Source organism: Taurulus bubalis (genome assembly GCF_910589615.1).
Source record: "Taurulus bubalis genome assembly, chromosome: 12".
In the NCBI taxonomy this organism is placed as follows: Eukaryota; Metazoa; Chordata; class Actinopteri; order Perciformes; family Cottidae; genus Taurulus; species Taurulus bubalis.
Window position 1 is genome coordinate 15,491,057 of NC_136600.1, and position 23,619 is coordinate 15,514,675.

At 41.3% G+C, this 23,619-nt stretch overlaps 4 protein-coding genes across 4 annotated transcripts; 1 reads left to right on the plus strand and 3 right to left on the minus strand.

Moving 5' to 3' along the window:
* Positions 1–1,966: 1,966 nt before the first annotated feature.
* Positions 1,967–4,116, minus strand: apoeb (apolipoprotein Eb). The gene is made up of 5 exons (XM_079228087.1): positions 4,094–4,116; positions 3,709–3,781; positions 3,464–3,617; positions 3,038–3,325; positions 1,967–2,957 (listed from the first exon to the last, which is right to left on the minus strand). The coding sequence occupies exons 2-5, from the start codon at positions 3,749–3,751 to the stop codon at positions 2,609–2,611; spliced, it is 834 nt and encodes a 277-aa protein (XP_079084213.1). The 5' UTR covers positions 3,752–3,781; positions 4,094–4,116; the 3' UTR covers positions 1,967–2,608.
* Positions 4,117–8,260: 4,144 nt separating this feature from the next.
* LOC306745004 (uncharacterized protein) lies at positions 8,261–9,586 on the minus strand. The gene is made up of 4 exons (XM_079227726.1): positions 9,561–9,586; positions 9,408–9,458; positions 9,070–9,220; positions 8,261–8,965 (listed from the first exon to the last, which is right to left on the minus strand). Exons 2-4 carry the CDS (start codon positions 9,445–9,447, stop codon positions 8,386–8,388), a joined length of 771 nt encoding a protein of 256 aa, XP_079083852.1. The 5' UTR covers positions 9,448–9,458; positions 9,561–9,586; the 3' UTR covers positions 8,261–8,385.
* Positions 9,587–11,644: 2,058 nt separating this feature from the next.
* LOC306744319 (apolipoprotein E-like) lies at positions 11,645–12,689 on the plus strand (the record flags this gene model as incomplete). Its single annotated transcript, XM_079226937.1, has 3 exons — positions 11,645–11,684; positions 11,835–11,985; positions 12,113–12,689. 3 exons carry the CDS (start codon positions 11,645–11,647, stop codon positions 12,687–12,689), a joined length of 768 nt encoding a protein of 255 aa, XP_079083063.1.
* A 2,854-nt stretch (positions 12,690–15,543) lies between these two features.
* On the minus strand, positions 15,544–21,907 carry tomm40 (translocase of outer mitochondrial membrane 40 homolog (yeast)). Its single transcript, XM_079228209.1, has 9 exons — positions 21,887–21,907; positions 20,965–21,198; positions 20,639–20,799; positions 20,167–20,268; positions 19,942–20,047; positions 18,181–18,303; positions 17,990–18,066; positions 16,093–16,195; positions 15,544–15,974 (listed from the first exon to the last, which is right to left on the minus strand). The coding sequence occupies exons 2-9, from the start codon at positions 21,179–21,181 to the stop codon at positions 15,835–15,837; spliced, it is 1,029 nt and encodes a 342-aa protein (XP_079084335.1). The 5' UTR covers positions 21,182–21,198; positions 21,887–21,907; the 3' UTR covers positions 15,544–15,834.
* Between the last annotated feature and the right edge of the window lie 1,712 nt (positions 21,908–23,619).

Below are 23,619 nucleotides of genomic sequence, written 5' to 3' on the forward strand. Positions count from 1 at the left end.
AGCTCTGAAGGGGAGGGAAAGGATGGAAAGAATAAAGGGGTCGCAATAAGAGGGAAAATCTCTGCATGGGGTGTTTCTGGAGGGTTACTTGCAGTCATGGGCTAGCTCGCACCTGCTAGTTTGTGAGACTTTTTTTAAGTGCTGGGCAGTACTCACAGCACAGACACCCTATAGGAACAGACAGAGCAGAAGTGCTGATCTTGCAGGATGCTTGTGGGTTTCCTGTTTTTCGATCCATGACTGATCAGTGCAACAATGGACAGTTAAAAGTAGGAGTTTCACTTGTCTGTTATTTTCCCAAATCAACAGTGGTTCCTGAAAGAAGTGATATAATTGAGGGACAAACACCCGTCATGGTGTTAGTCATTCTTTAATGTTGCAATGCCTTTTAACCCAGATAGAAAGGGTAAACATGTTTTTGTAACGGAATGAGGCTGCTCGTAGAGGAAAGACACTTAAATGAACAAATCATTTGACTTTGAGAGACATATCAATGAATGTTGCATACCTCTCAAAGAGAGGGGGGCGGCATCCAACAAAAGAGTTCAGTCCGATTCAAACCATGGATGTTGACGTTGTAGCTCCCTGCCAAGTCAAAATAACTATTATGGCATAATACAAGCTTTAATTATATTACATTGATTCTCTGTCGGTTCTTGAGATCTTTATTGATTCATATTTCATAGTTGTGTCTTAATTCAGACACGTCAAAATGGTTCTTAAACAGTTACCATGTCCTTGTTTAAAATGAATCCCAGACAAATGTGTGTTCTGCTCTTGAAACTCACAGCGTTCTGTTTCTTTATGAAGCAAATTAGGTTTACTTTATCTTCCAAAAAAAAGAAAACACAGCTGCAACTTTGTGCAGCATGGATTCAAGCGGAGGGGTCAGAGGAGAGGAGAGGAGATGAACGAGGGACAAATGGTGTCCTCTACTGGCCTCTGCTCTACACTTCAAAGGAAAAGTCCTGCTGAGTCTGATAAGCAGTAACTTTTCATTTGTGATCTGAGAGATCTGAGTTTAGGACATTCACCACCATCTTTCCCCCTTTAGGCGATCCAGATGTGGAGCAAGCTGAAAAGCTCATAATTTGCCTTTTTTGCAACCTTTATGGCATCACAAAGTTATGTTTCTTAATCACTGTATATGACCTGTCAGAAAAATGAAATGTAAATTTAGAAAGATCCACATTGAAATGTTTCTATGTATCTTTTTCATTTATGTTTCTTTCTTTAATAGCTGACGGTGAGAGAGGGGACATGACAAATTATTCGCTGCCAGAAACAAACATAGCAGTTACATGATATGCATCTTAATCACTAGGAGAATGAACATGAACATATGCTTGCACGTGTGCACACTCTACAAACAGCAATTGTGCAAATATGAATATCGCTTATTGGCATGTCTGAGCAAAGATGTGTATACAAACACACTGATGCATGACTTATATTATGGTATGAGCCTAGATAAAAGTTAGAAATGATAGCATCATGATAAAAACTAATCCAATTGAGGGCACAGTGTGTTCCCAAATTCCTGTTTGGATCAAAAGAAAGGAATCTGGGAACAGATCTTTACAAGTCTGGACTAGCAGAACTGCAGGACAAGGGTCGCTGTCTGAAGAGTGCAAATGAAGGAAGGGAGAAGATTGGGGTGGAGTACAGAGCAACTAGGAGATGACCCTATGCTCAAATCTGCAAATAACTTCTTATGAATGCCATTGCATAATTAGCCCTGAAGCCCTTTGCAGCACTTGCTAATGTAATGGGTAATGATGAAAAATGTAAGTTAGTTAGAAGTTGCTCAAGATGATAGTTAGCATATTCACTTTATGTTATTTCCAGCTGCTAAAAAGACCAAATGAATAGCTTTGTGAAGTCTCAACTTGTTAGTGTAACTGAACCTCCTCTTACATAATAGATTACTTTTGTGTTTGATCAGAGAAACAGTGTAAACAGAGCATCTTTTTTAAGTTCTTTATTTACTCAGCACTGTCAGCACACAGTGTGCTGACAGTGAGCAGCATGGTGGGCATATGACACACAAGGGACACTATAGTCAGACAGGTTATGACTGATTGTCAAAAAATGCAAGTTTTACATTCTTCTGTGTGAAGCACAACAACAAGAAATGCAGAGAATACAGAGGGGCAATTTAGTTGTTAACCTCTTAAAAAACAAGCAGACACACAGGTGCTCCCATCTTTTGATCATAATCATTATTCAGTGTATTTATTGAAAAGAAATAAACTTGTGTTTGGACAGCAGTTATGTATAGAACCAAACAAAATGCAGGAAGCTCAATACAAAACTGTGAAAAGCAAAGCATATTACCAAAAAATTGTTTGTGTTTTAAAGGCTGTTACTGACTGGGGAGCGTGTGTTCAGTGATCAAGGGAGGTGATAGGAGAAGAAAGGGTGATGATGCAGTCAAGAACCCAAACAGACGTCTGATGGCTGTTCTGTAAAAGACGCACCTCATCCCCCTCCTTCGTCTCATCACCCCCCTTATCCTGAACAATAGAGCACCCAAATGAAGATATCATCAGTAACTCTCAACTCCCACCTTCCCCCTTCTTTACCAGGGTATTAAGAAAGTCTTTCTTTATGCAATGGCGGCAGTCTCCTTGACCTTTTCCATGATGTTCTCAACCTGCTCACGGATCTGGGTGGCATAGGGGGAGATCATCTCGGTCAGTTCGTCGATCTTGCCTTCCAGGGAGGTGCGCAGTTCCTGGACGGTGGCCTCCAGCTGGGTCTTGATGCCTTCAGCCTGGGTCTCCAGCTGCTCGCCCAAGCCTTCAGCCTGGGTCTTCAGAATGGTTGAGATGTCAGTCAGCTTCTTGGTGGCGGTGTCACTGGCCTGCTGGACGTAGGGCTCAACATTCTCCTTCATGCTGTCGAAGTTCTGGGAGGTGCGGGACTGGATCTCGCCCAGGTAGGTGGCCACGGTGCTTGAGGGGGAAGGAGACGTTTAGATTTCATGTAAAGAAAAACAAGTTTGATAAAGTGTAAAACCCGTCACCCATCTTACTTGCGAATCTCCTCAGTGTCCTTATTCAGGCGTTTCTTCAGCTTGTGGGAGTAGGTGCCAATGCGGCTGCGAACATCATCGGAGTTCTGCTCCATCATGCTCTTGAGCTCACCCAGATACTCAGTGCTGCGCTCCTTGGCATCCAGCATGTCCTTCTGGAGTTTGTTGGCCAGAAGCTGCAGGTCCTGAGATATCTGTCCAGTGGAGCTAGCAGTGTAGGGGGTCAGCTTAGTATTGATGTCATCTCTGTATGCGTTCAGCTCTGCCATGCTGTCGCTGATCAGAGTGCTGCAAGCAGAAAAACAAGATGGTCACACATGAGGACAAATTACATAACATTGGAGCATGTTGAAGTACTGAAACTAAGGATGTAGGGAACTAATCCTTGCCTATTGAAAACACAATGGCAAGAGAATGATGACTTACTCTAGCTCCCTGGTGAGCTGAGAGGCCTTGAGGTCCTGCACAACTCCATCAGCCTTTTGGTTCAGGTCAGCGACGTACTGCCAGAAACGATCCACAGTTTCCTCCCATCTTCTTGTGGTGGCATCGGCCTGGCGCACAACACGGGCATTGCAGCCTATTATGGGAACAGTGTAAAGGTTGGATAAATATACAGATCTGGTCAATGAATTAGTGTTGTCAATCCTAGACTAAGTTAGTGCACTTACCAGTGATGACCGCCAGAGCAAGGATCAGAGCTACAGCCTTCATGGTTGTTGGTTGTTGGATAAACAGATACTCCTGTGAATTAAAGGGATGGGAGCATTAAACTGAAATTCTGCCATCAGGTAATACAGCTGATTTTGTTTTAACTTCCTCATTGCAAGACTATAATTTAAGCAAGATATATATATATCTTTTTAGGTTTGTTGTTTTTTTCATGAAAAAAAGGTCACCGTTTTAGATAAATATCGTCATATTGTATGACTAAGCAGCATAACAATTTTAAACAAGAAATCCCGATTCTAACATGGAGATAATAAGTCGAAATAAGTTTCTATAAACTAGTTAAAGAAGAAGAGGCTTTGCAAGCCGTGCGGTCCTGACACTCACCTGAGAGGTTGAGCTTCCTCCGTGCTCACTGCATGGTGACTCTGGGTTTTATAGAGTGGCAGGAGACTGTTGCGCGAGGGTGGGGGAGGGGTGGGTGCCCGCGAGCATTCACGTGGTGGTGATGCTTTGTCTGCACAGATTCCGGTTTCCCTCCACGCAATGCTGCACCAACACTGCGTCCGAAGTTCTCACAGGTTTGCATTGTTTGAGGGATTGATTAAGCAATCTGGATGTCACGAGAAAAACAAGGTGAAAGTTTCACGTCATGTCTCTTCTTTTCACAGTAGAGGTAGAAAGTAACACATTACATTTTCTCAAGTTTTTTGGGGAGGCTGATTTACTTTATTTATTCATCATTCCTCTACTCAGAGGTTGGAATAGTTTTTTTTTTTATCTTTTACTCAAGCTATCAATCACCTTTTATATATTGTTTTGTTTAAAGTTGTTATCATATAACCTGAGTCTGTAAAGTAACTACTGACTATGCTGGCCAATAAAGCAATGTATTGGAGTATGAAACACTGTATTTCTGTCTGAAATGTGGAGTTGACGTATAAAATGGCATACAAAATAGACAATGAACCTTACATTTGTGCTCAGTTCAATTGAGTAAATGTACTTTGTTAATTCGCCCACTGAAAACGAAAATAAAACCATTTATCAGAACAATAGTTACTTAGAAAGATGAACTATGAATCATGATGGCATGATTTAATATATTTTTCAACATTTGAAGAATTCTAGATTTGGTGACATCTCATCAGTGTTTGCCAATAATTGGAATTGAATAAGTGAAATGAGTGCTTCTTCGACATATTTTGCTGTTAATTCCATTATCGGTATGCACTTTTAGTTTTAATACAGGGTGGTGTTGCTACGTTTGCTCCATGGGCATTGTAGGGTTTGTGTTAAGTCACAACAACTTTGCAAGTTTTTCTTTGATCCTGATCACCAATTGTTCTTATGTGAATATAAATCCCCTGACGCCTGGATGCAAATACCCTTTTACACTTGCATTGTGATCTAAATGGTCTGCCATTGCTGACCATTGACACTCCATCTATCTACACCCTGCAGTCACACAACACCCAACACACAAATGGCATCTTTGCAAGTCAATCCCACGCAGGTACAGTACTCTACATACAAAAAAGGATTACAGGTAATAAAATACAGAGAGCATGAACTATTTTTATAACATGTAAAGTAGATTATACAGGAAACATGGAGGGAAAAAAAGCATATCTGTGTATATGATGTAGGTATACAGAGAGAAGTAATGTACAGGATTTTTTAATTGGGAGATTAAAGTGGATGTTTGATCCAGAAAGAAGGTGGTTACCTCAGTTTATCGAGCAACACATATGTGTATAGTGTCAAAGCATAACTGTCCCGAATCATCAGCGTGTTTCTTGCTCTGATTCTATCACTGCCTGTGTGTAATGACCTTTGCCCTTTAGGACTTGGGCTCTGTGTTGTCACCCAAACATTTTCTTTTCCTGAAAACCAACTTTACACAGGAACAAAGTTTAAATGGGTTGGCTTGGTCAGATAATTAGTGTGAGAACATGATAACATTAGTGTGTGATAACCCAAAGGTCAACAGCGGGTTAAGCGCATGGAATACTGTACCTATATGTATAGTTCAGCTGTTATGTAATTGATTAAAATCTTTAAACGCTAGTTAATCAATGATATGAAACAGGTTGATACAATTTGAAGTAAGATATACAATACGGTTGAACTCAGTATGTTTCGGTGTCACTTTTCTGTTAAAAACCTTTGACCTTGATATTCCACAACAATAGTGTGTGGTGTGTGACACTGCAGGAGGTGTGTTGCAAACAGAAAGATACTGTATGTTCAGCTAGATAACAAGTCCAATCCAGTTCCAACACACAAACAAATCAAGATCAGTAATATAATCCCACCATTCTGCCTTAAACATTGTCACGCAATGGCTGTTTTTGTTTTGTTTTCAGAACATGTTTGAGCTCCTGTGAAACATTCACCGACACTACTGAGATGCATTTCCAGTATGGCAATAACAGACATAAACTACATATTTTGTGCTTGCAATCTGAAGATATGTTGGACCACAGTGACCAACATATGCATCAACAAAGGTCACAGGACAGACACCACAAACTCAGAATGGCACGCCTGACTTCGCTGAACCTCCGGGAGAAAGAGGACAGGAGGGGAAGTGAAGAAAAAGCAAGATGTAAATGTACAGATGTACAGTAAAATATCTGGTACAGTCATCAAAACTACAGCGGCTTCTCCTTTTGCTCCACAATAACAGAGGCAATGGTTGACGTCAATTTAGATGATATGAACAAAAGTAACCCCAGCTGGTTTTAATAAATAGGTTGATTCCTCGAAACAGGCAAAAATCTTTAGAGATGAATCACTGAGGTTACTGCAGTTAAGTCTGTGGGTTAAAAGTTGGTCAACTTGGCGTTCGAGTTCAGAATAGAGTGTTTTTCCTCCATCTATCTCAGAGTCAGCTGATGTGTGCAGCCTGAGCCAATTGTCTGAGCAGGGCTGCTGTGTTTATAGCACTGTCTCACTGTAATGAAGGGGTCCGAGGTTTGACGCATAGCAGCTCATGCGTATCCATCAACAAAAGTAACCCTGAGTGTCATTGCTGCCTGCTGTCATTACTTTTTCAAGCCTCAGCCTCATGTTCAAGCAGAGAAGAAACTTGTTTTTGAATGGTCACAAGTATTTTATTTGGCAGAGTATAAATCTAAATCAGCATGAATTACTAATCAAGATTAGCTTGACATTTTAGGATATATACGTTTGTTCGCTTTCATGCTGAGAGTTGGATAATAAGCCCAATACCAGTCTTAGTGTCTTACTATGAAAATGTGCATTGCACAACTCCTCAGTCTGTTAATCACCAAACATGATCACCTGTCTTGCTGTAGAAAGTCATTGTACGTGATCTGCAGTCAACATGGATTTTTCTGTCTTAAATTGTTCTATCCATTTTGTCCTGTCTGATTACGCAATGCTGGAAAAAATAATCTTGTTGTTGCTTTTCAGATTTTTTGGGGGGGGTTGTAATAACTGGTTTGAAACACCCAAATCAAATGTTTTAAAGTTCCAGTTTCCAAAGTGCAAACTTGTATCATGACTTAATTATTGAAATAATGTAGAGCACAAAGTAGAAGAAAGGGCAAGCGTTCAGTCCTGAATCCAGTGAAACCCATTAAGTATTTGTATTAATAAATCAGGAAAGGTATTACAACTGTTAACATGTAGAGTTGAAATGTGAACAGAAACCTTCACATAATCAGACTTAATTTGAACTCAGCGCTTTGTGTTTGCTCGGAGGGTTAATTGTGAGCATAGTCAGCAACAAATGGGAACCGAGGAATGTTGTTTGCTCCTGGGAAAGGCAGCGTGGGAGCGATCTGGCAGCAGGGATGGAGGCACAAAGGGGAAGATAAAAAACAAGGTGGAAGCAGGACGTGTTTATGTGAACTTCCAGACTTGCAAAGGCAAACCTGAACATGTCCTATTCAAGACCCACAACATAATCGTACAGGGGCGTGGCAGCGGTGGGCAAGGTTTTGCAACAGGAACTGAACAAACAAGAAAAGATTTATTCTCTACTTATTTTTATGTGAAGCTAAAGTTTATTGCTTTCTTGCTCCTGCCAAAAGTGAAGTATCTGAAGTGAAGGCCGGTTGCTATGTTGCCCTCAGCTGCACATTAATATATAGGTTTATATCATGTAGGGACTCTATATGTTCACCAGGTGGCACTAATTCTTATCAAAGTCCAATCGTGTTTGTTTTTTATGTTCATGTATGAAATGATGAAGAAAATATACTTATTTTAAAGCTGATTAAAATGATCTAGCCATTTATTCATGTACTTGAGTAACCACGTTTTCTAGTGTTCATGACCCATTTAACCACATCGTAATTGCTGTTTTTCACATGCTTTTGTTTATTTCATGAAACATTTGGCATCCTCAGACCTTACCAATACTCTTTAAAACTTCCCCAGGACTTTGTAAATAACCAACAGACTCACAAGTTTATGTTTTGCCTTTTATTTTCATAGTATAGAAAGAGAACACAGTGTCTGGTCACTGACCAACACTCCAACTTATCTTTTCTTTTAACACTTTAAATATGTATAGTTTAAGACAATTTCAACTTTCAATACTAGTGAACTTTTGTTTTCACATTATCAAAACATGAACCAGTTTTTGTGGAATTGAACATTGTGTTCAGTAGATTCAGTTTATTCCTGTTTAAAATGAGGTGGACTTAGTTGGCTTTGGCAACAAAAGACTCGTAGAGGGAGGTGAGCTGGGCCTGGAGGTCCTGGGCATAGGGGTCCAGCCTTTCCCTCAGCTCATCTACGTATGGGGCAGCCAATTCTTTCACCTGCTGGGCTCTCTGATTCAGCTCAACCTGGACCTTCTCCGTCGCGGGTGCCACACTCTCCTTGAACTCCTGCAGGTGCTGGTCCACCTTCAGCTTCAAGTCATCGGTGTAAGGCCCCATCTGAGCCTGGAGATCCTTCACACTCTGCTCCAAGTTGGCCTTGAGCTCCTCACTCTTCTGCATCAGGGTTGCTCTGAGGGCCTCAGTGTCCACGGAGTCTGCGTAGGGGGCCAGCTCCTGTTTGAGCTGCTCCACTCCCTGCTGGATCTTGGCCTTCATGTCCTCGGTGTAGGGCTCCAGCTTTTCCCTGACAGTGCTCAGCTCCTGGTTCACACGCTCTCTCAGCACATCGGCCTCTGTGGTAACTTTGGTGATCAGGTCCTGGGCTGCAGGGGGAAGTTGCTCCTGCAGGGTGACGGCATACTTGCTGGCCACATCGGCGCTCTCGGTCAGACGGGCACTAGACAAGAGCGGGAACAGTGAGATGAAGTTTTACCGTTACTTAATTTTATTGTGAGATAGGAATGCAGTCACCAATGGTTGGAATGGACTTATCTGACATACCTGACATCCTGTCCAAACTGAGTCTTCCTGATCATGGCAACGGTGTCATCAGCTGTCCGGGTGGCCTTGACAACATAGTCCCAGAAGGCATCAGTCAGCACATCCAGTTGGGGCTTGGGTGCATCAGCATAGAAAAGGTTGGCTTGACAGCCTGTTGTATAGACACACAAACAGTTTGAAACAGCTCAACATATTTCAGCCTGATTTGAAATTGTAGGCCATTTATACTATTACACATGTACCCTTCAGCAAGGCATGCCGTTCTTTATCTTCCTCATACCAGTAAATACTTTTTCATGCTCCAAAAATTAATAATGGTAATTTGTTATCATACTCACTACTGAAAACAGCAAGGACGAGCACAGCAAGGACCTTCATGGCTCTTAGATCTGGTAACAAGAGAAGTATATGGTTAGCAAAGTGTTGTCACCGAGAAGTACTTCAAATAAAAAGCTCAGCTGCTACTTCAAGCCAGTTCTTCATCATCTTACCTGAGTTTGCGAGTGTATCTGCGAGTCCACTTTGCAGCGCTTGTGCTCAGCTGGTGAGAATCTGCAGCTTATATAGCAAGCCAGACTGCAATGATCCCAAAGTCCAGGGGTTGGTGTCTTGCTGTCACCTTGACTCACCCAACTATCCTCACTAACACTTTGTTCCAATAAATTCTTGCCGCACAGCCCAAACTGTTACACCAATGTATACACAATGAGTACATCAGATTTTTTCTACAGCTTAATAATATAAATGACCACTTCCCTGATTAAATGTTTTATTTGTATACAACCTAAATGAATGTGTAATTCTTCAGTGTTAGAGTCTGACAAAATCCTTAAGTTTAAACTGAAATGAACTTTGTCCTCACAAGCCTGTCTGTTCATATAGATAGACCTGTCTGTAATCACTGAGCTGCTCTTCGTAGCCACAGATAACTCCCTGCCAAGACAACACCTCTCTCCTTAATTTTTTTGATGTCCAGCTTTGATTAGATATACAGTGAATGTTTTATTGTTCCTACTCACTTGATATATACCAGCTTACGTCACAGTGGCTCGTGGTTCTTGTATATGTCTACTCTGTGTGTCATTTGGGTCAAAGGTTTGCAGACTCAAACACCTTCAGCTCCTGAAGGACAACGTAGCTGCTGATTCACACCAGACATATCATGGTCCACTTCTCTGAAACCACGTTTAAAGAGCAGCATAGTATTATCATTTACTATTCTATGGACAAGAAAAGATCTTACACATTGTCTGAGACTGAAAACTAGAAAATGTTATTGAAAATATTTGATACTTTTTGTATCTTTCAAGACATTTATACAAATGTGTTTGATTTGTATTTTATATCCTGCTTCTTTTGGTATTACCAATATATTTAAAATGTAATTTACTATTTATTACAGTTATTCCTCTCAATAATAATTTGTACAGGTTTGAAGGATATAGCAGTTTCAGGTTGCGTACTGTACTTTCAAGGCTTCAGGTTTGAGTCTTTATTTTGTTGTCTTTTTTTTGTTGCGTCCTGCACTGTTTTAAAACCATCAGTCGATAACATTTTTCAACAGACTTCAGTATCTGACATGCTGTCATGTATAAAAAAAAAGTGTGTATGATGTGTTCAGTGACTGAAGCGTTCAAGAGGTGTGCTCCCACTCGTGGAGAAGCAAAAAGGTTCTTATGAGGGAAATGTTTGTGTTATTTCAATCGTGCAGAGTTTGAAAAAAGAAACATTCCGATTGTACCTCTTTCTTTAGCTCTACATTTATTTATGTATGTATGCCACCTTCTCAGACAGAGAGTGTGCTCTTAAAATGTCCTTTCTCATCTCATCTTCCTGTTACTCTGAAAATAACTCTTCCCATCTGCCATGACGGCCTGAAATTTAAACATGTCAGTGAAATACCGTCAGCTGAAATATTTAATAATAATATACTATATTTGCTGAACTTTTACTAAAAGTTGACAATATGTATGATTAAGTTTAGCCTTTTTCAATGTAAAAAAAACCCTAAGTCTTAGTGCCTTGTGCTATTTTATACACGTTGTTTAACCCTCATACAAAGTCCACATGCCACGGTTATCTGATAATCTGCAGGCTGTTTACACTGGACTACAAGGGTAGTTGATTGTTATTTACCAAATGCTTTCTAAAGAGGGATCAGAGATCAGATCAGTTGTAAGATAGGTGTTATTGTTAGAACATTACTGAAAGCCACATCACAGCCTTATACTGTAAAGATTTTGTCAGTGTGTCTGCATTGTAGCGTCAGTAGTCATGTGATAGTAGCCCTGAGAGGCCCCAGAAGCAGGAAGAGAGCCATTGTGACAACATGGAAGGGACTCCTGGACTTTGGGCTCTTGACAATTGGCATGCGGCTTCAGTATATATACATGGAAGTGCGAGTCTGAGGCACTTACACACCCGCTTAACTCTGAGATATAAACAAGCCGAGAGCAGGTGAGAATCACACTACATTCCAAAGAAAATGTTAAGCAGCAAATACAAGTTTTGCAACATTTGTACTGTTTCTTGAAAGTTAACTGGATCATTGTTTTTTTTTCAGCAAGACACAGTCATGAAGGTGTTCGTTGTACTAGCTGTTGCAATGCTGTCTGGTAAATTGCAAGCTTTTCTCTTTTTTACTTGTCTTTTCTGTATAGTCAAAGCTACAATATGGCAATACTTCAGCAACTAAGAGCACTCAAAATTAACTGAAGGCTGAAAATCTGCACTGTTCTCTAGCTGTGCTTGTGTCCATCCTTCAGGCTGTCAAGCCAACCTCTTCTATGCTGATGCACCCAAGCCACAGCTGGAAGTGCTAACAGATGCTTTCTGGGACTACATTGCCAAGGCCACCCAGACCGCTGATGACACCCTCCAGATGATCAGGAAATCACAGTTTGGACAGGAAGTCAAGTAAGTTGTGTGACAAAGCACCCTGGTGACTTTCCCTGTTACTGAATTGTGTCACATGGTTGATTGAGATCGGTATGGTATTGCACAAACCTCTGATGGTCTAACGATTACTTTGTCTGTCTTCTAGTGCCCGCCTGGCAGACAGCACTGACATAGCCAGCAAGTATGCATTCACCCTGCAGGAGCAACTTCCCCCTGCAGCCCACGACCTGATGGCCAAGATCACAGCAGAGGCCGATGTGCTGAGAAATGTGCTGACTCAGGAGCTTAGCACTGTCAGGGAAAAGCTGGAGCCCTACACCGAGGATATGAAGGCCCAGATCCAGCAGAGAGTGGAGCAGCTCAAACAGGAGCTGGCCCCCTACGCAGAGTCCATGGACTCTGAGGGCCTGAAGACCATCCTGATGCAGAAGAGTGAGGAGCTCAAGGCCAACTTGGAGCAGAGTGTGAAGGATCTGCAGGCTCAGCTGGGGCCCTACACCGATGACCTGAAGCTGAAGGTGGACCAGCACCTGCAGGAGTTCCAGGATAGCGTGGCCCCCATGACTGAGAAGGTCCAGGGTGAGCTGACACAGAGAGCTAATGTGGTGAAACAGATGGTAGCCCCCTATGCTGAGGATCTGAGGGAAAAGCTGGACCCCTACGCTCAGGACCTCCAGGCCCAGCTCATGTCCCTCTATCAATCTTTTGTCAAAGGCAACTAAGTCAACCTCAACACCTGCTCCATCATTTATCAAGATGTTTGGTTTTCCTCTGTTTAAAGCATAAAATATCTGAATTGTACTATAAACAATATTAAACTAATATTTATTACTTGGTGCAAAGCAAACCTCTGCACTCGTCAAATATGTAAATACTACTGTGTTGTGAAGTTGGTGACTGTAATGTACTTTTTTTGTAATTTCTGTAAGTTGACACAAATAAATAGAAGAATCTGAAAAATGTGTATTTGTAGTTCGTAATAGAATATTATGTAAATTTACAAGAAATATAATCATAAGATTGTTTTTTCCCTACAACATCATTTGTTTAAAGGGCTGTTGCATTGTATTATATCTGAGGTGTGCACCGCCCCAAGATCATCTCCACATGACAATCCTGTTCGGAAATCAGACAACAAGGTGGAGCAGACAACACAGCCTTAGTGCATTTAAATTGTCCCATGGACCTCTATTCCAACCATCTTTTCATCTCCACAAGCACCGATCTGCTCAGCAAACCTGCAGCACCAGTCTAGGAACAACCTTGTATCTATATCAAAACAACAGTTCACATCTGTTTGTCACCACAGTGATCAAAGCAAGATGTGTCTTGTTCTAAAGAAACACGTGTGCGTCACAGAACACCTCCCTCCTCTCAGTGGTCTGTTGTTGTTTGAAAGGAACAGACATGTGTCTAGCTTCCTGTATTAGAAAGTGTCCGTTGGGATCAATGCCTTAACGATGCCTTTTGGCTGTTTTGACTGATAATTCGGTGTGAATAGTTATTCTCAGTGTCCACACAAGTGCTAATTAGATGTTAAAACAGCCTGGAGCATGAAAACGTGAGATCAGATTTGCATTTGTAAAGTCTCACAAAGCGTTGCTGTCGTTTGAATAGCAGTGATCTCACTGAATGTAGCACTTTAAATTGCTGCAATTGCAATAAGGGGAAAGGTCATTCTAGGGACTTGTAGGGTAGAAATCAATCTTAGGCTTTATCTTATAAGGGCATTACCTATTACTCACTGCAGCCTACTAACACAATATTCCCTGTCAACCCCCCGCCCAGGACTAAAGTTTATAATTTGTGATGTTACTTGAGATATCTATATATCTCAAGAATGAGCCCCACATTTCCTTCAGTGCAGTGGTGTTGTCATTGGACTCTGACCCTCCATGTTGGATGTTGGCACTGTCAACAGTAGGAGGATAAGGCTGTGCGCTGTATATTTTCAACAAAAAGAGGTTGTGCAATTCTAGGTTTTTATGACATAAATAATTGTTTGGTTTTCAAAGTTCTATCAAAATGAATATGTCATTTTAAATTGAATGAAATGGGATGCATCAGATTTGTTCTACGCAAAACACTTTCATATGAAATCTAACGGGATACATCCATAACTGAGAAGTCTATTCCGCTCTCACATCAGATTTGATTTTAGTGTTGACACCATGAAGGTGCAGTTGTATGGCAAGCGTTGACAAGTACCCGATTAAGAACAAAAGTCTGCATCTGGATTAAAGAAACGAAACCGACAGGATCGAGGACGTGTTACGACACGGGATAAATACTAGTAGTCTCCTGGGAAAAAAACACCACTTTAGTAGTCCCTCTATGTTTTATGTAGTAATTATACTCCATCAGTGCCTAAGTGTCTAAAAATGTTCCACTTTTAATCAACAGCTCCAGTCAGTCCAAACTAAAATGGACTACAAGCCTAAAAAAGGTAGTATCATTTGGAGAGCAATTTGTATTGGACTGCAAAATACTGTTAGTATACGCTGTATGTATGTGGCCATTGCAAACTATTTATAAATAGTGTTGTCTGTGAATTCCACAGGTTGGGTTTGTCTATTTATCTCTGAAATACTGGTTTCAGCAGTGGACTTGAGCAGCACATGAGCTGCAGCTGCTGCCAATATATAGTATAGTAGTGGTAGAAAGAGATTATATAGATTTACACAACCACTGTCATTTTGAGGCACTTGTAGTTTACTTTAGTGCTTCCATTTTATGCTTTTTTAATACTTCAACTAGTCTACGTTACCTCCTTTTACCTTTATATTTTGTTATATTTAATTAACAGCGTAAGTAACTTTTGAGATGATATATACCAAATATGATATTTATAAAATGTGTTACATTGTTTTAGCATACTAATGCCATAACTAATAATATCAATAAACACCTTTGCATACTGATCATATATACTTTTAATATGAGGTACTTTTTGTTGCTGGTACTATACAGTAACACTTTAAATAGAGGACTAGTACTTGTAATTGGATTACAAGTACATGGTGGTTTTGCTACTTTAACTTAAGTAAATTTTTTAAAAACTGATTGATATGATACACACACGACACAAATGATTGTTAGTTTCTGCATCATGCAGAGCTGGGAAGGCTAGACTGCCACCCAGTGGTGAAATTGTGACAGGGCAGTGTAAAAGTGTGAGTGAATAAGGTATCTCAGATTGATTTATTATAATTAGAATTTATAGTCAGATTTATACATTTTACTATAGTAGGTTTACTGTGCTCGTCTGGTCGGAAAGTCCCAGGACAGAGGGGAGGGTGACTGGTGTGTGGGTTTATTTAGCCTTTTCCAGAAAACTGCCTGAGGTTTTTATGGATTTTTTTCCTCTCAATCACAGCAAAATATATTGCCTACCTCAGCTTTAAAGCATGTCAACATTGTATAATAGACCCTCAAAAGATAAAAATATGAACCTGGTAATTAGCAGATGTCTCCCAGTTCCTAGAAGCAATCACAACACCCACTTTTACAAAACGTTACATTTATTTTAATCATCATACATGATCACCATATATTATGTCTAACCACTGACTTGATTTTCACATCACATGTTCTCATGCATCACTGATGCCCTCTGATATACATCTCTCTAGCCGTTGGGTACATCCAAAACACCATAAAGGAAAGACATTTGTGCTACAGAATGTAGGCATGGCTCGGCCAATCCTGGCTCCTTTGTAGTTGCCTTTGTCTCTCAGTCTGCCGCAGAAATCACAGTTGTGAGAGAGTCTCTGAATCCAATTTCTAAAACTTAGTCCAGGTTCCTGTGTGTCTCTGTGCCGGTCCAAGCTGTGGCCTGCGAGATGGCTCCAGGCAGCCCCCACCCCTCTAGCCAATGGTGACACCGAAGCCACATTGGAACTTGTGCTTGCGGTGGTTGAGGAAAGCCCCGAGGGCCAGTGTGAGAGGCAGAGGCAGCAGTTTCTTTTCAATTGTCGCCCCAACCATCCAGTTACTGTCAACTGTGCCTGCGGAGCAGAAAGGTGAAAAAGTGGAAGAACTCCTTTTAAAAAGAAAATTATTTATTTTTGCAATTTTCAAATGAGTAGTCACTTTACTATGAGTATTCATACTGTATTCATTTACCTTTAAAGAGAAAGTTAGCTTTGGGAACGTCCAACTGGTAACCAAAGGATGCCATGGTGTCTTGCATCCTTGTGTTGGCTTCAAATTCAACTCCTATCTGCAACTGTATTATAAGACAGAAGCTAAAAGGATAAGCACATATATTCCAAGTATATCCAATACTCACATAAACATTTAAAGAAGTATTCTCTGCTGTGATTTTTGTCCCGTCTGTGCAAGAGAAGGGGGTATGGGGGTTGCAGGGGCGAGACCAAGCTCAATGCAGACCGAGCTCAATGCAAAATTGCACTGTGTACATTGTGTTTCTTTGGACAGAGGCTATGTACTACAGACAGTTTTACTAAGACTGCTAAAGCTGAATTTTTGCACAGAACAGGGATTGTGGGAGCTGGAGTGAGTGATGTTGCAGGGTTAACTTTTGGGGAGCGCAAAGAGTTGTTGCAAGTGGAAATAAAAAACTTTGACCTAGAAGAGCGCAGGTTGGGCGTGAGGGATGGTCGGGCCTTCACAGGATTTTGATGTTGCCGTTAATCTGAGGTTAGTTCCTCCATTTTGTGAGCGGGTAGCAGAGAGTACAGGCTGGTTGGATGCTGAGCGTACGTTACTCTTACAATGCATTCTTACGGGAAAGGCGCAGCAAGCGTATTCTGCGCTTGATGTAGTTGATAGTAAAATGTATGTGTCTGTCAAAGCTGCAATGTTAAGAGCCTATGAGTTAGTGCCTGAGGCATCCCGCCAAAGGTTTGGGTCTTGGGAGAAGTCTGGGAGGCAGACACACATGGAGTTTGCCAGGGAGTTAACCCCTCACTTCAGTCGTTGGTGTACTTCACTGGGGGTTCATTCGTTTGATGCTCTGTATGATTTGATAGTTCTGGAGCAGTTTAAATATACTGTTCCTCGTCACATCGCTACATATCTAGGTGAACGTAAAGTCAAGTCAGCGGCAGAGGCTGCCATTCTGGCAGATGAGTATGTGCTGACGCACCGTGTGGACGGCGAGGGCAGGCCTCAGGACGATGCTCTGTACAGAGGAAACAGCGGAGGTTTTCGACCCATAGGGAAACGATGGGAAGAAGGAGTTGGCCCTCGGCGGGGTAGACTGGTAAGGACCGCAGGTGGTCAGTTGCCGGTTGAGGCTAGTGACTAATGTCAAGACTGTAAAGGCAGGGGACATTGGAAGGCTGAGTTAGGACAAGTTCCAACAGTGGGTTCGGTGGTGGGAATGTTAAACCTTCCACACTGGCTGTTCCGGTCTGAACGGTCAGTCATGTAGTTCCTCCGTGTGCGTTTCCTTCCTGTGAGCAGGTAGAACCTGGAGAGGATTGCAGCTTGGAAGAGTTTGGTTTTTCAGGTTTTGTGTCTGCTGGCCATGTGTCACTGCTGGGAGAGTTATCAGGGGCTTTTAATTCATTCATTGTGAGTTCTGAGCTGCCTTTTTCTCAGGAAACTAACACCGGGGAGTACATTCCAATGCAGGGAATGGGTTTAAATATACTGCCTGTCCCATTGCATAAACTGGGGCTTGACTGTGGTTTGGTTCAGGGCGAGGTGGCCATGGGTGTACGTCCTGCATTGCCAATTAGAGGGGTGGATGTCATTCTGGGAAACGACCTGGCTGGTAACCATGTATTGGCTGACGGTCCGCCTCCTCCTATAGTAACATCTTTTCCCTCGTTTCCAAAGATACCTGATGAGAAGGAAGAGGTGCTGAGGACGTTGCACGGTCAATCTGGGCATTCGAAAGACATACTATGTTCTCAGGTATTTTTTTGGGCCTCGAATGAAGAGGGATGTCTTGTTATATCAAAACATGTCATCAGTTGTACTTGGCTGGGGAGAAGGCTAAAGAGAGTTTAGCCTCTGCCCACACACCAAAAAAATTTTTTAGGCACCGCACCTGATCAGTGGCTTTGTGATAGTAAGTAGCATGACCTCCTGCCGCGCCCAAAGTCAATGTAGCAACGTAGTTGTCCCCTGAGAAAAAGAAAAAAAAGGATTTAAACATCTATGACATGAAATTAGGCAACTATTTATCTAAATCCAGGTCACACTACAGAAAAGGTAATTAATGTAAACAAAATGATTTACCTGTGTATCTGCCTAAGAGGGAGGTGACCGCTCCTTCCTCCCCCGGTCTCCTGTGGTACACTACCTCCCCACCGAGAGCCAGAGCTGGTGTGATCGACTGGAGATAGTGGCCCACCAAAATGCCTGAGGGAAAGTAGTAAAAATCCATCATTATATACAGTACACAGTCTCTTCTCATCCATGGTTTGAAGTTTGTATGTCTTCCAACATGCATGTCGGTCCAGAATAGTGATGCACATGTTTGAGTAAGCCTACTAATGAATATCACAGGATGGCGGGTCAAGAAGTGACAAAGCAGCCCTATGCGCTTGCCGATTTCAACAGATTTGTTTTTCACAATGTAGCATTATCACGGAAATGACAGGATCAGGGTTCATACAAATGTTGACCAATGGATCGCCATGACTTTAAACCAAATGTCCATGACCAAACATTTAGTGAAATCTCGGTGTAAACATGAAGTGAGTATAAGTAGTATTTAAACTAACAATGAGAATTCAAAGCATACAGTATACCTTAAAAGACACAAATGAATGAGACAATAGTTTGATTAAAAGAATAAACATTTATATAGATGCCTGTATGTATGTCTGCTTATATTTTGAGCGTTTTTCTTTTAAAAGCATATTAATCATTTCAAACTCAGCGTAAATGAACGTCATGAACATATGAATATAACACATTTCCATGACTTTTCCAAAACTTTTGGGATTTTTTTTTTTCTTTCCCAAGACCTTTTCCAGGCCTGGAAATAACCATTTTAAAATTCCAGGACTTTTTCAGGTTTTCCATGACCGTAAGAACCCTGCAGGATGCACAAAAGCTTTTAACCTAAAGTGTAAAGTGCCAATCTCGTAGTGCAACTTTGTAAAAACTTGCATTTGGCCTGTGATTTCTTTATATTTTTCGGTATTTAACCTACAATTTAAAAAAGTTTGGCCACATCTGGTTTAGGCTGTTGGAGAATAAATGCTACAACTGGGTCAAGACCCAAGCCCCCACATCGTGCTTGCATCCTGCTCATTTAAAGGAAGGGGTGGTGAACGTTCCGACAACAGCCCTCCCTTATCGCATGATAAAGTTATAAATTACCCAATACTAATTTTCACTGAACAGAGCCTGAACGCATCACGATGTAACCTCTTGTCAATGTAAACACGCATTGGTTGTTTACAATGTAACGCTATCAGAGATCAGCAACTAGAAAAGCATAAATAATTATCATTAGCCACTTTTTTTTCCCCCACACTGCAGTGATTAATGTTAAACTGTGTAATTAAAACTAAACGGCAAAGCACGATTCATCTGATCACGGCTCCGTGACACCACTACTTATCAGTGGACCAGCTGTTCTCATTTTAGCCACTTCTGAGTTTTGATGGAGCGGCTGCTTGGTCAAGTGTGACATCCAGTGGTACAATACTGTATACTGCTCCAGTCCAGTATTGTGGCCTACTATCAAACTGATTTGAAAATGCTTACACCTGCCCAATTCTAAAAACCATGTATAATTTGGTATCAGCACAGAAACCCACTGTACTGCATTTAATGTGGCTGTGTGCATGTGGATCTGAGGTCCTACAGGATGTTAGTGCCATTGCTTTCTGTTTATCCAGTGTGGGCCAAAGAGGATCTCATCCAAAACACCTGTATTTCAGCCTTTTAGACATCTTTGATGATAAGTAGATTTTGACAAATTAGTGTGGGATACAAAAAAAACCTCTGTTGAACTTGTTACGAGGCATTACTAACAAATCATACCAGATCCAACAGGTATGTCTGGATTTCCGAGTGTCACAGCGGCGGTGAAGTCTTCGCCACGCCACTCCATGTCACACTGCCAGTTGACAAACTTATGCTGCTGAGTCTGCAACGCACAAAAGGTGGAACAATAAATATTCTGAGAGTGGAATGACGACGTCAGTGACACTTAAACGCTGAAAGAGACGTGGCATCTGTAAGGCTGTTCCCTCAGAGTCCACACACCTGGATGGCTATTTTGGTGCGCACAGCAGATGCAAGCTGGTGGATGATCTGGGCATTCAGACTACCAGTATTGTCCATATCTCCAACCATGACTGGAAACGACTATGGGGAATAAAACACACATTCATCAGTATTCAAGTTGAGCTGCATTTAACAACTGCTCGAGTGCTTCTTGTGGGCAAACAAAGTATGCGATTCAGTTATGAACCCTGTTAAAAACAAAACGTGTCATTTAAATTATCTAGCTTTATCGTCAAAACAAAAACAAACAATAAAAGGCTTATTATAAACAATAAATCTTTGTCCAGATCCTTTGTATGCAGATCTCGGCTGCATGCTTCTTCAGATAAATATATTAGAACTCTTTTTAGTTGCTTCTTTGCTCCATGAATGGAGAAAATGGTTAACATATCATAATAAATGTCAAGATCATTTTAGGGGTTTGTTGAAGAAATGGGAAAACTATAATTACCTCAGCTGGTCCAGTCTGTTTAGTGCCTACGTAGGTGGAACCAAACCGATAACCAGAATCACCAAGGGTACTGAGGGTAACGGTATGGCTAACCTGGAAGTGGTTACTTAGGCCCTTGTTGACCACTAGCCTCACCCCTTCCATTTGCAGAGGGAACACCTCTAAGACAGAGAGAGTGCAAAAAAAAAAAGATATGTCAGACAATTATTAATGCCAATAGTCATTCTGGTATATGGTATATATACAACGACTTACTTCCAAACTTAACACATTTGAAGAATAAACTAGAAGTTGACATCACACATTGCGTCAGCTGATTTTCTAACCTTTACATTTGCGGTGGCACTCCTCATATGTGCCTGGGTTTGCAAGTGGGGGGTCTGCATCTGCAGTCTGCTGGCCAGACCCAGATGTTGGAGGGACGGAAGACAGTGGGGGCATCGTGAACCCTGGAGGGACGGAGGCCAACCCTTGGACCCCTGGACTACCTCCAGCCACTGCTGGGGCAGGACTGGGGGAGGCGGCAGCCAACACACTGCCCATACTCTCTGACTAACACACTAGGGGAGAAAGAGATCGACAGTGGATAAATACATTATCCATCCAATTGGATTACATTAATATCGTTGTCCAATCACACAGCTGCAGGTTAGCGTCTGTTAAAAATAAACCCCGATTAGGTGAGAGACAACATTGGAAAAGGACCGTTATTAGGTTGAATGACTTGCGAGGTTTTGAGATGAAGACATTGGTGATCTGCTTAGCATACACTCACAGTATACCCTGTGCAGTTAGCTCACGTCCAGCTAACATTAACTTGAGTACGCTAGCTCCAGTGCACTAGTGTCCCGACAGGAACAGCAACGTTACAGTCAGTTGTAGCCACGGCCCAGTTTAGTCCGAGTATCCACAGATAACACTACTCGATTACAATACAACATTGTGACCACAAGACATATTGAGCTGCAACTTTTGGTTTGTTACAATTAGAGATAAATTCTGTAACCGGTAAAACCATCCGGCGGCAGTATTTAACCTGTGAAGGCTGATAGCAAGCTAGCAGGATTGGTTGGCTGGTTAGCTAGCTAGCAGGCTCAGGGACGTTAGCCATGTGGAGTCGACCACGAGATCTATTAGTCTTCAAGTGGGAATTACTGCAACTGTGAATACAACACGTGGCCCTTTGACACATTTGACAATTTTATTATTATTAAAGTAAACATGCAATTTAACGTTTTAGCTACTCACGCTGACGGTATGGGTCCTGGGTCGTCCAACACCGGCTAAGTTCACCACAGCGTCGGTCCGTGACCGTGGTGGGCAAGTGCCCGCCCATTCCCCGAAAGTCATCCATTGATTGGCTGATGTGCATCTCATGTCAATTGCCATTGGCTGAACGTACAGCTGGGAGAGCCCTCTCCCGATGACGTCGCCCTGAGTTCATTAGCTTAACATTCATTTCATTCAATCTACTGCTGAATGACATTCCAAGGGTACGCCTGTTTTAGGGGGCAAAGTTCACGACTGCATTTACAAATCATATACATGTAGGACAGTATTTTAAATAAATAAATATGTGCATTTTTGTGGACATGTTTTAAAGATGAGAACAGTCAGTGAAACACTATCGTTTGACAAAATATGAACAAATACATAAGTGTTGATCAAATAAAAACGGCCTGGCCTTTGATTTCACACTGGGCCCTGTCTCCGAATGGATTAAAATTAAGCTAGATGGATAGAAATGTGGTTAAAAAAAAAAAAAAGGCAATTGTGGGGTTTACCCCAATATCCTGCTTTGTTAGAAAGGCTCCTGGATTGGCAGTTTACGAGGCGAATTCAATCAACATTTACAAAAGCACAGACCTACTAAATACACACATATTAAGACAAAAGAAAGGAGGAGTCAAATCAGTTGGAGTTTAATGCATTTCGGGCGCTGGCATTGACACATTTAACAGAAAATTGTTGCCTGTCTGTCTTTCTAGTTAAAGCAACTGGTCATCAAGTCATGAAGGTAGTCATTTCTCAAGAATACAGTGATGGAACAAAATGGTCTCAGGTTACAGACTCAGAGAAAATTGTTATGTATTGATTGAAGCCTGTAAAAAATAATAATTGGGGAACCAAAATATATCAACGAGGGTGAAAAAAAGAAAGAAAGCTGGAAATTGTATAGTTTTAAATTTGAAATACTTAATCTTCTGTGACATTGTGCTTAAGTCAAGAAGTCCAAGGCTGTAATATATTCCGACAACTAGTCATATATACAATTTGTCATACGACAAATGAATTTCTTACAAATAAGGAAAAACTGAAAATCCTTTGTGACCAACTGTGCTTTTTTTAAACTGAAACCAATGAGGAATTGTTTGGGTGCCATTTTACCTACAATACAAAGTTGGGACAAGCATCTGGGCAAAGTAAGCGGTTTGACGTTACACAAAGGCACTTTGGAGGGGAGGAGGGACAGAATCTACATTGACATGACGAAACAAGTTGGCCAGTAACAACATGTAAACTAAGGCCCATCTCATCCTGTCATGTTAATTACTGATAACCTCAAGACTTAACAAAATGCTGCCTGGTGTTTGGACTTTTAAAGGGATCAAAGTAATTTCACAATTAAATACTGACATTGTCATTATTGGATCTGTGCTTTTACAAAATGCACTACAATGTCACTGACATTACACTGCCATCTTTAAATTCTTATTTCCATAGTAAACACTTTCAATATAAAAAAGTAACAATTTCACCATCAGCAGCACTGTTTCAGATGCTTTACTGGAACACCATAGCAGCCCTTTTTTTTAACCATCGCAAAGAACAAAGTGGTCATTTTGGTTTCTGAAGCAATCGCTAGTCTTACTTTTGTAACTGTGTCAGCTCTCCCAACTTTGGATCCTTTAAAAAAAAAAAAAAAAAAAAAAAAAAGGATGGATATGTGTACAATCCGCCTTATTTCTCTGCTGCGTCCC